A 15,867-nucleotide genomic window follows, 5' to 3' on the forward strand; every position below is an offset into this window, starting at 1 on the left:
GGTTTAGTATCAGCAATTACTAGGAAAGATTAGAATTGAAAAATAATTATTAATAATTACTAATTACTAATAATTAAAAATCAATTGATGCTAACAGCCGTACCTTGATTGAAGCTCCTTGAACAAAATCTAATGTTTAAGATGTTTTTTAAAGTAAAATATTAACGGTCTACTAAAAATATAATATATGTTTTTTTCAAAATTATTTATTATATAAAAAACCGGTTGAAATATTATAGATTTTATCAATACTCTTATTGAGATTAAAAACGATGGAAATAGACATATTAATAATGAGAATAATTCTTAAAGTATCGAAATACAAAGATGCACCTAAAAATAGTCATGATCTATTGCAAGCTGATACTGCATACTTACTGCTATTTTTACTTGATAGTTCATTCATTACCGACTAAATGTCTGATGATCTAAAGCGCATCATAAACATATTTTGTCTATAAGGCGAAATAGCAATAGCTACATTTTTGCTGTGATATTTTCTGTTCTTTTTCCTCATTTCCTACTTGTGTATAAGCAAATCACGAGCATACTACATAAGCGACGAGATCTGTAGAAGCTTGTTTGAATATAGAGCATTTCAAACTAAATTTTAAATTATAAATTACTTTTTAAGTTAAATTTAGTATCAATAATCATTAATTACAAATTATTAAAGGCTATATTATTTTATTATTATGTTTCTAAACTTTCACATTTATTATTCATTATATATGTGTGTGTTCGAAAGTTTCTGACTCGAACTGCCAAATTCAATAGTTCAGTTTATTAGTCTCTCACCGTAGCGATGCTTAGGAAAGGACACATGTGGAAGGGTTGTAAATATGTACAGTGTGTAACTTCGTTTAGGACATCGTATATTTTGTTTTATTGACAATTACATTATTTTAGTTCTATGTGCACTTCTTGTGAGAGAAAGGGAATTATTCTATTACGATGATGTGGTGGCTCGTTGGCGATGTCGTTGATGATGTTATGGGGATCAGCAAGAAGAGTCGACCATGCTCATCACGTGAGCATGGGAAGGTGGTAGTTAGTAGTTATAGTGGTAGCTAGCAAGTATAGTCGGCCATACTCATAAGAGAGGTATAGGAGTATCTGTATGCTAGTTATACTCATTAAAGACAGATGATATACCTTTGAGTGTAGAAGGATCAGATACCACGCTTTGTGTAGTCGGCTATTTTCTAGAACGGCAGTCAGCCCTTGACGGATTGTTGTCGGTGTGCACTGGAGAAGTGAACGAGCGTTCCTTGCAATGGCTGCGTTGAGAGAGCGTGTGTTGCATGACCTTCTCCTTGTCGTAGACTCCGTGTGATAGCGTGGCTTAGGCGTAGATGACTGGCTAGGACGAGCGACTGTGAGGAATAATTGATACTGTGCACTTTATGACTACCGACACTACGTACTGAATAACTACTTTAGGTTAACTACGTAGAGTCTTGATGCGCGCTTCCTTAAGTATCAGCACGGTAACTAACTCTAGCTTGAAACAAACCTTCGGTTATTCGAGAATTCGGCGAAAGCAAACGTAATCATTCGAGGCTAAGCAACCTTCGGAAGCGATCGGGAATCGAAGCTTTCATCTATTCGAGAATTCAGCGAAAGCGAAGCCTTGGAAGATTCAAGAATTCAATCGACGTTGCTGCGCGAAGGCAAAGCAGGCTTGTAGAACGTTCGAGAATTCTGCTTTTGGATAATTGGGAAATCAATATGAGAAAATCTAAACATTCCGAGAACCGAAGGTTTCGAATAAAATGCTTCAATTCCGAACAATTAGTCTTGTTTTTTGCATTGTATACATGAAACGCTATATTAATTGTAAATTAATAATTTCTATTAATGATAGCTCATTATATTATAATATATTTGAATTTAATTTCACATTTGTTAATTTATTATATAATAATTATAAAATAATATCCTAATTTATTGTATTCATTAAAAAATATTTAAAAATTTGAAATATTATTTGAGTTACAAATACTTAAAAGTTTTAAATAATCTGTTGAATTGGCGTTATAGATTTGTTCAGTTTGTGAATAAAAAAGGTGGTTCTCAGCATTTGGGAATTCAGCTAAAGCAAGGTGGAGATATAGTGTCGATTTCTGTACTTGGCTCAGGGATACCTAACACTTTAAAGAAATTTCTAGAGGGCAGAGAAGAATTTCTAAGAAAAGCTGAGAGGTAAGAAATTTCTAGGTACCTGTTAATTGGAATGACATATTTTATAATTAAACAGATGATACACGATTTCTTTATAATATTGTAAATTATAGTAATTAAGTAAATTAAAATTCTTAACAAAAAATAGATAATTAAATTACTTTAACGTTAAACTAGACAACAGATTTTTATCAATATCTTGTTTAATTCAAAATTATAAATTATTATGAGTTATAATTTATAAATTCTTCAATTAGTTAAAATTACAAATATTTAATTTTAAAAAGTAATAATAAACATTTTAATAGTATTTTGAACTTGCAATATAATTTTAAATAGCAATATTAAATAAATAATGTTATTAAATGTTTTTTTATTTATTCTGTATGCGCATTCAATAGTTATTAAAAAATTATAAATTTTATCTTAAATTATGCAATAAATTTATCATATAATGAAAAATTGTTATTAAAAATTTATTGAAAATTAAAAACAAATATTATTAATATAAATATAATATAATAATTAATTTTAAGTGCCACGATAACATTTTTTATTCCAAGTAATAAAAATATTACTCATAAATGTGTATATGCTAAATAAATTAAATGTTACAAAATCATAATTATAACTGGAATATAATAAAGTACCATAGACAAACATCCTTAATATATGTAAAATCTGCAATTTTTTTCAGTAAAGAATCGTATATTATTTTTAAATATATTTTGTATTTTATTATTTATTATATTTATTATTTTATTACTTATTATATTTAGTATTTTATTATTATTATTTATTATATAAATAAAAAATTATAATCTAAAAAATTTGCATTAGTGTACATTTCCACCTTGGCATCAAATATGTTCCTTTCTATGTATAGGCTGCAAAACCAAACATTATACTACGAAAAGTACCCTCATTGCTACGTTAGAGCCTATAATTATATAAAGGATGTAATGCTTTCAACAAAATCACAAAAATTTAATTTTATGTGCACTTTTCTGGAAAAATGATAAAATCAATTAATTGACAATACATCATATTCTTAAGTGAACAATTATTCTAACTATAACTATATACGGTTTAAAAACAGTAATGAATATATTAGAGTTCAAAAAAAAGATTTTTTTAATATACATAATATTTGATCAATGATAACTATTTATAAAAAAATTTTATAAGTAATTTATAATTTTTAATGAATTTAAAACATTTTTTATTATTAATCATTTATAATAATGGTACATCTTTTGAATAAAAATTTAAACTTTAAATATGTTATGTCTGGGATCAGACTAAAAACCTCCCTTCGATGGTGGGTGGAGGTGTTGCTGGCAAGTGGAAGGGGCAATGCAAATATTCAATACTACTTGTAGTATTTCTTGTCTTTCTGAGGAGAGTGTATATCCTCTCCTTGGTGTGTGAAGTCGATTCAGTCGTAGTATGCGTCAGAGCCGCCGCTGTAGTACCGAAGCCGTCTAAGGGGGACCTGGTCGCTGCTTCTTTAGTTTCGTGTGTAAGAGCTGCCGCTGTCGTACCGAAGCTTCCTAAACGGGACCGGGTCTGCAGTTTAGTCGTCAGTGTGATCCGTTAATATATGTAGTATGATTCAATATTTTCACTCTCGAATTATGTTAGCACTAGCGCTTTATTAGTTTAAGTTTAGTTAACGGATTCTGATAATGTGGCTTCACTATTGAATTGTTTGATTCCTTATTGTTTGAGTATTACATACGTGTATCGTTACAGGGAGTGATGACTGTAGAGCGAAGCTTGTAGATTGAATAGTGAGTCCGTCGTGTTGACTGCGTAATTATTACTAGACTAGACTGAGACTATGACTGAGCGCTGCGTGTGAAGCGCAGCTCTTTAATATTCTCGTGGTAGTTTTAGGCGCCGGTAGCGATCCGGTGTCTGATTCTATGCCAATATTTGTCGTGACGTCAATAGAGCATAGCCTTGGAAGGTTCATTGACATTAATTTTCGGAATTATAATAGTATATTCGAGTTTTTGGCGTAGAAATATTTCTCGAGTTCGTTTGGCTAGTGTTTATAAACAACTGTTCACGCGTTCATACCTGTCCCAATATTGTATTCCGCTTTTCAACTGTTTCAATCCGTAACATGTTACTTTTAAGAAAAATTAAAATTATAAATAAATAAAAAATTCTTTAAAACACAAATATGTATGTAAAATACTGTTAATGGTTTTATAAGTAATATTAAAAAGAAAAGATTAAAAAACATTTTAGTTATTCTTTTTTAATTATATTCATATTTTTATATACTTCTAAATACAGGATAATACGATATAATAAATAAATTAAAAGTCTTATAACCATAAATTATTTTTTATCAATGTCGAAGAAAGTGATTTTTGTTTGTTTTTAACGAAATTCGTATATTCAAGTAAGCATTTCTTAATAGATACGTACTGTAACTTTTTAATCTGATTTTAAAATATTTTAATTTATTTATCAATAAATATTTATATAATAAATATTAATATTATTAGTCAAATTTAATTTTTAAAAGTTACAAATTAAAAATTATAGATTTTAGTATACATTTATTTGAATTTTTTATCTCTTTGGATATGTTTGAAATAATTGAATTATATATAATCTAATTTTTCATTTTTGAAATAATGTTTCATAAATAATATCTATTTATTAAAATAAATATTTATTTATTCAAAATGTTTAAATGTATTATAGTTTTAATTATTTTTGAAAATAAATTGAGAAAGAATTTTATTTTTCATACTAAAATATAAAAATATTTTATATATTAAAATACTTTGATTTTATTTATTTTGATTCCTACTTTACCATGTATAATGTATAATAATTTTTCAAATTAAAATGATTTATTTTATTCAATGTTATCGGTAGAACTATAAAAAGTGAAAAATTTGAAATACTATGGAAATTATTGTACACAACATATTTAATATAATTTTTCTGATAATATGCATGTTAAATGTTATTTATATTTGTTGTTTTTATTATGATGCGATATTAAAATAAACTGAAAAAATTATATATATATATAATATCGGGCCAAGATTTATGCCGTTTAATGTCCCTCGTCATAATGATTAATATATAAATTATTAATTTCATATTTAATATTTGTTGAATAATTACTATGTGTATTTTGATTAAATTTATTTTTATAAAATTTTTAGTAATTAAAAAAACCTATCTTATTTAAAAACTTTTCAGAATAGTGACTGAAGGTCGGAGTATTATTCCTGAAAATAGTGTTGTATTCTTACCACCGGTCACAGAAATGGATAAAGTAGTTTGTATTGGCTTAAATTACAAAAAACATTGTAAAGAACAAAACGTTGATCCACCATCAAAACCTGTAATTTTTAGCAAATTTCCTAGTAATATTATTGGACCTTATGACAACATTCACTTACCAAATATATCTGATGTAAGTTTAATTTTGAAAGAATGTATATATAATACTTTGAATGTAGTTTTTTTATTTATATTTATTATTCACTATATTTTATTAATGCATAATAAAAAGAGTTGTCAGTACAATTATAAATAAAATAAAATTTTTATCATATTTTATTATTAAAAAAAAAAATGAAACGAGTACAGTATTAATAAGTTTTAGAATATCTATGAGTTCATCATTTTAGTTAACACAAAACAATATTTGATTACTATAAAAAATTCATACTGAGAAATATGCTAGAAAGTTAGAAGTCAGAAGTTTTTTATTTCTTATATCATTTTTTTATTAAAAAAAATTAAAGCACTAGCTTTTTTTATTTTCTTTATTTATGTGTTTATTTTTGTTTTAATATTTTATAATAATTTATTATAATTACGACAAATATTAATAGTAGTTTATAGGAATTGGGCGATTTACTGACTTATTGATGATTCATTGCAAATTATAACTAGAAGGAAATTTCGTTAAAGGACTCACCTTACTCTTTTTTCTTCGCAATTCAACAGTTTTTTATCTTATATAAAATTTTATATAAAATATATAGATAACGAGAGAGTTTAACGTTGGTCTAAATCCAATACCAAGATTAATAAAACTGTCAGAGGCCTACTTTGATAGAGGCCTTATTTGATAGTAATTACTACTCTTTTATTATATGTCGATTTTTCTTAAATGGCTTTTTTTTGTATTTTTGCGTCAGTAATATCGACAAATTTTATTATCATTAATTATATTGTGTCTTTAGTAAATTGTGAAATATTTTTACGTTAAAAAATATATAGGGGAAGAATCATTTAAAATAATCGTAACATGTATAGTTTCAACAGTAAGACAAGGTAACGTAACGTAATATTTCCTGGGTTAATATTTATGTTTGTTTATATTTTTAGAAAAACAGACTAGGTCATAAAAAATGACGATACAGTATCGCTGGTATTAGATTTCAGTGAAACCAAATTATAACTCTCAATTCACATGCCCTAACCATTTAAAAATATGAAAAAAATATAATATGAATGGAAACAAATTTTTTTAACTTTCTTCTATTATATCTACTTATATCTATGCTATCGATATAAGGATTTTGCATAGGTAGATCGAAATGAATCTTATGCTTTCAGGAATGTATTAGTATGTTCGTTTTTAATTCACATTCAATGGAAATAATACATTATATAAAACAAATTTATTTAAAACGATAAACGATTAAAATAATTTTTTTTTCAATAAAAATCGATAGTGGTCTATATATTGATTTTAGTAAAATAATTTCAAAATGTTTATCTCATTTAGATTTTTTATTTAATGTTTAAACCTAAGAAATTAATTATAACTGTGATATTTTATTAACATAAATAAAATATTTTATTGTTTAAGTTTTCTTTTTATATTTATAAATAATTTAAAAATAAATCTTTACCAGAAAGTCGATTGGGAGGCAGAACTGGCGATCGTCATTGGTAAAAAGTGCAAGGATTTAAATAATCATGAAGCCATCAACTATATTTTTGGATATACAGTCGCACAAGATTTATCTGCGCGTGATTGGCAAAAGGGGAAACGCAATGGTGGTCAATTTCTACTGGGTAAAGCTATGGATAATTTTTGTCCATTGGGGCCAGTCGTCGTTGCTAAGGAGTTCATTGCCGATGTTAAGAATCTTACTGTTAAGACTTGGGTTAACGGTGAGCTTAAGCAAGATGGTAGTACGTCGGAATTCATCTTTAAAATCAACGACATCGTCGCATATCTTTCTCAGTTGGTGTCCTTAATGTTTTTTTTTCCTGTCAATTTTTTTCAGCAAAAATCATCGAAAAATGTAAACAAGTCGGTGAAGTAAACTATAATTTTGATCTTGTAATAAATATAAAAAAGTATTCTGAAAACAATTATATGCAACTAATAAAGTTTTTATAATACATAAATAAATAATGGCAATAAAAAACTCTTTGTAAAGCCTAGTTTATATTAATTAAAAAAATTTTCTTATTATATTTTATATATTTTATATTTAATGAATTATTAATTTCATTATCATTATTTTTATTTTTATATTTAGTAATATCATAAATATAGATATAATAAAAGTTAAAATAAAAATTTTTTATTTAATTAAATGAAAATATGGAATTGTGATTCACATTTTAAAATAAATATATGTAAAACAAATATGTTTTATATACGTTATAAATGTTTTATATTTTATTGATGATATATTTTTAATTTTTCTAGATTTATGACTTTACTACCAGGTGATATAATTTTAACTGGGACTCCGTCTGGAGTTGGTTTTACACGAAATCCACCAGAATATTTAAAGGTTTGATGAACTATATATTTGTCTGAAATAATAAAAATTACTGCATAATTTTAACTAAAAAATTATAGATCTTTATATATTTATTTTACATGTTTTAGAAGATACATAAACTAAATTTATAAATATTTTTCAGAAAGGAGATGTTTTGGAAACAGAAATCGAAACTATTGGACGTTTGAAGAATAAATGCGTTTGATGTTTTGTAAAAAAAATTCAAAGTTAAGGAGAGGTTGCAGTTGGTACCAGAAATTAGAAATATATATTTATAGATATTTAAGAAAATTAGAAAAACTAAGTAATATAAAAACTAGCATATTAAATAATTTAATTCTTTAAAATAATAAAATATAACATGAGTTGTAGTTAATATCAATCTCTAAAAAGATTATAAAATTTCTCAAATTTTCATTATTTTCTCACAATTAATTTAATGATTCAAAGTAAATTTATAGTTATTTATATCATAATTGAATATGTAGTTATTTCCTATTGATTATATTTACTTTAATAATATAACTTTAATATTTATAATATGATTTATCTATATGTTAGTATAATTAGTCTATATCAGTTAAAAGTTTAATAATTATGTGACAAGTACTTAGTGTATTATAATGAATAATTTATGATTTCTAAATTCCTAAATAAAATAAAACAATTGTTTAAAATAATATACAAAATTCATTACATCAATTCTATATTATTTCTTTACTTTTCTCTTTTGAAGAGAGCTATTTATAAATTAGTATTTATCAAATATTAACCATATATATTGAATTAATTACATAGCAATTCAATTCTATATTAATAAATAAAAAATGTCTGTTCAATCAAAATTATTCAAAATTTGATGTATAAAATTCTAAAAGAATGTAATTATTCAAAATTAAAATACTAGTAGAATTGTAGTTTGAATAATATTCTTTGTTAATGATAAAAAAATTTTGTTTTACGTAAAAAATAAACGATTATTTAATTTTGTACCCATAACATCAGAATATTTTATAATCTTCATATATAATAAATTATATTCATAGATTAGAATTATGTATATTATAATGTAAATTGATAATATCATGTATTATAAATTAAAATCTACATTAACCACTAATTGATTAATATGTAAAAAAATGTAAATTGCTGTCTGCATAAGAGAAGATTTAATAAAAGTATATATATAGATATATAGCCAATTCAATATAATAACGATTTATATTTTACTAGTAATTTATTTTGATTTTACCATATTTGTTAAATAAACCAAATTAACCTGTATATTATTAAATTGAAGCGTATTTCTTTGAAATATACTTGATTTTACTACCACATGAATTATAATATTCAGAATTAAATATATAATGGACTAGATCAGGAATAAAATTATTGTCTTATTATATTAGTCATTTTAATTGTATGAAGTCAATATAAATTCTATTGTATTTATAAGAAATTTTATTCAATTCCATTATAATTATATTATTTAACATCCCACGCATTAGACACATTTTAAATTAATTTAGAATTTATTAAATTTTACTTGGTTGCGTTATTCTCACGAAAATATAATGAAATTGTAATGAATAAGTTAAATTTAACATTCTGAATAATGCGTATTTATTATTAAATAATTAATGCAATTAAAATATAAGAGATACATTTATAAAATATGCAAATATTTTTTTTCTAATTATCTTTTGACTTGTAAATAGAACCTGAATTAATGTAGAATATCGTTGCATTTATTGTACACACAATTTATAATAAATATATACAATATTAAACAAATAAAATTTTTTTTTAGTTTTTATTATTAATTTAAACAAAGATTTAGATAAGTTAAAATAGTTGTAAATATTGACATTAATTATTAATTAATTTTGTAAGTTTCAAATTGCTTTTGTACATTATTTTATTATCATGTAGTCAAAAAACATTGAATTGTAAGTAATTATATTTTGTATAATATATTTTCTTTTTTCTGTTTGTAAAATTCTTTAATATATTTGAGTCAAAGTTTTGTGTAAAGTTACTTAGTGTGTTAACTATATAGTAATTAAAAATATGAATACTATGAATGTTTTATGATTTACAATGTTTATTACAGTAAATGCTATATTTAGTTGGTTAGTATATTCCAAAAGATTGGGTTGATATGTTAAACAGTTTTATTAATGTTATTTACTTAAAGTAAATTTATTAACTTTTAATTACTTTTATTTTTTACTACATTGTAATCTACCTATTTATATCAAGTGATACATACATTCTCAAAAAGTTTAAAGCATTTATTCTTTTATTCGTTAACATTTTTTTTATGAATATCATTTAGCTGTATTATAATTTATAAACGTTGTTGATTGAATATTTAATCAAATATATTTTAAAACGAAAGTTATTGAAATGTTCTTCAAGTTTGAAATTATTTATTACATTTGTATTTTATTTGTATTATTGCATTTTAACTTATATGCAGTTTTGATGATATAGATATCTATTTTTTAATAGTTTGATAAATCAAAAAACAAAACAACAATACAAATATAAATTAGAAATTTAATAATTATTATAAAGTTTAAATATCAGGGTTTTGTTATAAAGTGCATCATATTTATGGATATAAGCAATATTATTGCTGTCACTAATAATATTATATACAACTTAAAATAGTCAAAACTGTTGTATTTAACTGGAAGTGAAAGAAAGAATTAATATTATCACTTATTTTTTATGTTTGTCAATTATATCTTTTTGTCATTTTCTTGCCAACGAATGACAAAAGAGTGGTTTGTGCCTCCACCTCTAAGTTCCCATACAATTTATAAGAGCTAATATTTTATAAGTCAATAATTTAATAAAAAATAGATGAACTTTAAAACGCTTCGTATTATTTAAATAATAATTAAAAAATAGATTTTTTATACTTTTTTTCTTTAACTTTTGTCACGAATTAAAATTATTATGCAAACCTATAAATACTTTTACATCTTTCTAAATTCTTTTCTCGTAAGCACATATTTAATTTTATAATATATATTACTATATATTAATTACATATTACATTTAAATTCTATTTTATAAAATTAATTTTTACAGTTTTTAATTAATATTGAAAAGAATTAATGCAAATTAATAATTTACATTTAGTTATAATTTATGAATCAAGCAAATATGTTTCTATATTTTTGAAATTATTGCATAATAATATAATTTTAAAAAATGCAAATATAAGTGTTACATGTTTTTAGTCTATCTTGTATAATGCTTTGCTAGTTTCTATTTTGATAATACTTATATCAAGATAATAAAATGTTTAAATATTAATACATCTCTTAAACTACAAAATAAAAAAAAAATATTTTCATATAAAATAGGACTCATTTCAATTACATTAATTATAAAAAAAAAAAATTCATAAAAATTTGTTATTAAAGAACTTATAATTATCTAATTTTTCTATAATTCAAATTTTAAATAATTATTTAAAAATTAATAATAAATATTTAAATTAATGTTAAATACCTTGATTAAAGATAAATTAATTTACTGAATTAATTTCACTTAGTTACAATAGAATAATATGAAAAAGTATAGGGAAATTTAATGGTTTAAAAGCTGAAATAAATTAATAGTTAATTAATGATTTATTGGATTAAACAAATAGCATAAAAAACAATTTAATAATTAAGAAGAAATGTTGTTTATCTTATGAAATAACTTTCGTACAAGTTATTAGAATACAATTACAATACAGTTGAGAGTGTTAATATACACAATATAATAAAGTTATCTATTAATAAATGAATTGTTTTGAATAACGTCTGTCTATACTAATCTATAAATGAGTTCCTGAGGCAAGTCGTCTTTTTATATTATGAAGGTATGAAATAAGGTATAAATCCAAAATTACATTAGAAAATGTAAATAAATGAAAAACTGTACCAGTAATTGTACAATTAATGGTAAAATTTTGATAAAGCGAAAATGGAATTCTTTAATTCAAGGTATCGTTCAATTTAATTTTTAAATATCAACATTAAAGTAATTAAAAACTATGTATATTAAAATATTGTATGCATAAAAATAAGATAATAAAAGATAAGATTGTATAATATTGAAATTGAGAAAAGTATGATTCAATTAAAGAATTCGTATTATCAACTTTATGAATTGAAATTGCAATAAAAATATCGTTATGTGCTGTAATTTCATATGTATACATGGTCATTATAAAATAAAGATATTGATACATTGTACACATTTTTATATTTAAATAAATTTAATGTTTAAACCAATTATATTTCCATATTTATTTCAACTAAATTTATAGTATAACTTTTGTTCACTTGCTAAACTTACTGATAATAGTAATAATTTTATTTTTTTAAGAATGAATAAATATTTCAAATATAGAAGTTCGCTGTGATAAAAATTATTTATTCATTTGTTAATAATTTTCTTGTAAATATAAATACGAGGAATTCATAATTTAAATTAAATAAAATTAGAAAATTAGAATATTGAACGAATTAATATTATTATTATGTAAAAAGCAATGAATAGTATAACTAATATATTCGAAAATGATGTTATTTTCTGGCTCGGATTGCCAGTGTTTCGATAGCTTTAATAATTTGCCACCCGCTTTAGCAGATGCTTGAATGCGAATCAAGTGGAAGGGTTATATAGAGGTGTATTATGGGCAAACTTCTGTAACATATAATTTATGAACAATTACATTTATAATATGCATGGTTCACTTTGATGTAGTGGTCGTGATGTTGTTGCTGTTATTGATATTAGCAAAAGATGTTGAATGTTGGGTGTATGCTGATGTTGTAAGGATCAGCATAAGTAGTCGACCATGCTCATGAGATAAGCATGGGAAGATGGTAACGGTAATTAGTAGTGCTTAGCAGGAAGAGTAAACTATACTCAAACTTTAGAGGATACTAAAGTCTTTGTGGTAGTTTTCACGTAATCAATCATGCCTCTAGTGAGGACGGGAGTAGTTGAAAGCTAATCACACGCAGAAACAATAAATGATAAGCCTCCTACTTCGGAAGAACTTGATAAAATGTAGTTATAGTCGATTATTTGATAAACTATAGTCTGGCCTTGACGATGTAATTGAATGTATTTGGTGCTTGATAGCCTGCGAAAGCGCATTGCATCACCTGTCGACTATTTCAGCAAACTTTATATGAAACGTAATTCACGCGTGGGTGAATAGCTTGTACAAATAATAAAATGAATGTACTTTATGAACTACCGACAGTGCATGCTGAATGACTGCTATGCTGACGCACTTTACTGATTACAATTTTGATAGCTTCACTGTTTCTTGTTCCCCTTTTCTTTTCTTGCACTTCTGAGAGTATATGTTTTATTTGCACTTCTGGTGGGATAATTCATGAATTAGGCTGATTGCCAAGCATGCGGTTAAAACTTGTAGTCGCAGGCTAAACTGATACTAGATGGATTTGAAAATGCACTGGTGCTAATAACAGGACCGAATGATACAGAATGAGACTGTAAGCCTGTTGAATACGCACACAAAGACCGAAGGCTTGATCGTTCCGTGGCGGCTTTGCTGAAACTTACCGACCGTTCCATGGCAGTCCTGCTGATGCCAGGCGGAGACCAGTGCCATGACTTCTTCTGGTAGACGGTTCACTGTTAGATCGGTTCACTGCGATCGTTTCACTACGAGAGGTTCGTAGCAAGAAAAGTTCATCAAGAGCGCGCGTTACGCCGTGTGCTTGCCTTATATATCCACGCGGCGGCTTACTCGGCTGGCAACAAGGCATCGTTGTTGCTGAAAGAAAAATCTAGAAGTTTCGAGAATTCGACGGAATAAAACAAGGCATAATAACTTGAGAGAATTCCGGGCGATATTATTACTCGAAGACCATATACATATTGCAGGCCCTTTGAAACCAAAACATAACAAGTATACGAAAATTCTTTTCCAAAGGGTTTACAGAAATCTGAGATCTAATAAGCCGGCGATGCCGACAATCGGCAGTCTTAGAAATTGCTTCAATCCCGAATAATGAGCTTATACATAATAAACAATTATTAAGAACTACTATTAAAAGGTTTTAATAAGGAAAATTAAACACGAATAGGTATTAAGTTATCATTGGGCAGCAATCCACTTCGTTCAATGCATTGTGTACATGTGCCAAATAGGCCTAGACATGACAATATGCTTTTTAGTGATATATTAGGATTTATATATTTATAAAATATAATCGACTTTATGAATTTCTTTGTGGAAACATTTGATTTTCCTGCTAATGTTTTACCTTAAGTAGCTTAAGTAACTCTTGGAGTAATCGAATGAATGTGAAAAAGTATTTTTGTATAAATTAAGAGGGATTTGCTTCTAATTATGAATAAAATCTGGAATATCAGTATGCACCGTTTTGTTTGAAATCAGTTTAATAAAAAATGAGAAGTTCTGTAATACACTCGAAATAAGATTTATTTTTACAATATAAATTGCATATAATAAAATAAATAATTCTTGAAGAAAACGGTCACTTTCATATAATGAAGAAGAATGCCGAATAAAATAGATTAAAAATAAACGAGGGTTAAATAATATTAAAAAAATACTCAATACAAAATAGTAAATAAATCACATGCAAGAAGGTAGCGTATAAATAATAGTAATTGTGGAATGTAATCAAGATTTTCTGAAAGATTTGCAAACATTGAAAGATTAAAAGAGATGATCTATGCTTCTATATGAATTGTTATTTATAAATGTAAATTTAGATATTTCTGCACATAAAGTAAGCTTATTATTGATTATATTTTATTACATATTTATAAAAGTTATAATCCGCATAATAATTTTAATCGAAATTTATCTCTTTGTACTTTGTGTATTTGAAAAGAGGCGACGGTGTTTTTCTCTTAAAATAACTAGATGCATTGGAAGTGTGTATACATCTAATTTATATTTATGCATTAATCTAAGTATTGCATATAATATTACTTAACTTACATTTAAGAAGAAAAAACTTTATAATTTAGATAGTATTATGTTAATATTAAAATTTGATAATTTTAAGAATAGAATACTAAATAAATTCGTAACTTTAGAAAATTTGAAAAATTCAATTAACGAAAGAACTGAACTGATGAATGTAAGAGTTACATTAAAGTCCACGTTTCAGAGAACGGTAACCTGATGAAGAATGGTAACCTAACTATTAACCTATAACCTTTACATTCTTGCGTATTCAATAATGTGTGGATATTGTGTAATATCCATAAAATATAAATAAATAAAACGTGGAGAACAAATTTATCAATTTATTATAATTAATTAATTTATTATATTATTATAATATTATCCACCTAATAATATGATTACAAGAAATTGATCCCTGTTTTTACTACTGTTTCTATGCGTGTCTTTTTTTAGCGAACTTTCTACACTTTCTTAACGATATTGGAATAGTCAGGAAAAACCTTTTGTATTGGTATTGGTTTGTTGTCATTTGGAATTGGTATTGGTTGTATTATTTTCCGGTAAGTCGCTGTTAATATTAGAAGTGAATAATCGCAACACGTTAAATAATATATTCCAATTTGAATAGAAAATGATCTATTCGGATGCAATAGAGGGAGGACGTTACCGATGTTAAAAGACGTACATAGAACAGAAGGAGGAAATGTGTTACAAAGAAAGATATGTAAAAGTTCCAATTACCTTTTCCATAAAATTGCTAAAAAATTAGAGTGTATTCATTCTTAGTTGGCTTTGGAGAATGTTTTTTCAATAATTTCTAATTTATTAAATAACGATGGTCAGTATTGCGCATCAGTTTTAGATATAATATTTCTTTAATGTATTTTTCTTTAA

General features: G+C 25.0%; 1 protein-coding gene across 1 annotated transcript; it reads left to right on the top strand.

Annotated features, from left to right (window-relative positions):
• Positions 1–976: 976 nt before the first annotated feature.
• Positions 977–8,244, top strand: LOC105361710 (fumarylacetoacetate hydrolase domain-containing protein 2A). Its single transcript, XM_011498962.1, has 6 exons — positions 977–1,044; positions 2,044–2,205; positions 5,419–5,635; positions 7,092–7,426; positions 7,901–7,988; positions 8,122–8,244. Exons 1-6 carry the CDS (start codon positions 977–979, stop codon positions 8,182–8,184), a joined length of 933 nt encoding a protein of 310 aa, XP_011497264.1. The 3' UTR covers positions 8,185–8,244.
• Positions 8,245–15,867: the final 7,623 nt, after the last annotated feature.

The sequence above is a fragment of the Ceratosolen solmsi genome, unplaced genomic scaffold, assembly GCF_000503995.2.
Source record: "Ceratosolen solmsi marchali unplaced genomic scaffold, CerSol_1.0 scaffold30, whole genome shotgun sequence".
NCBI classification, from domain to species: Eukaryota; Metazoa; Arthropoda; class Insecta; order Hymenoptera; family Agaonidae; genus Ceratosolen; species Ceratosolen solmsi.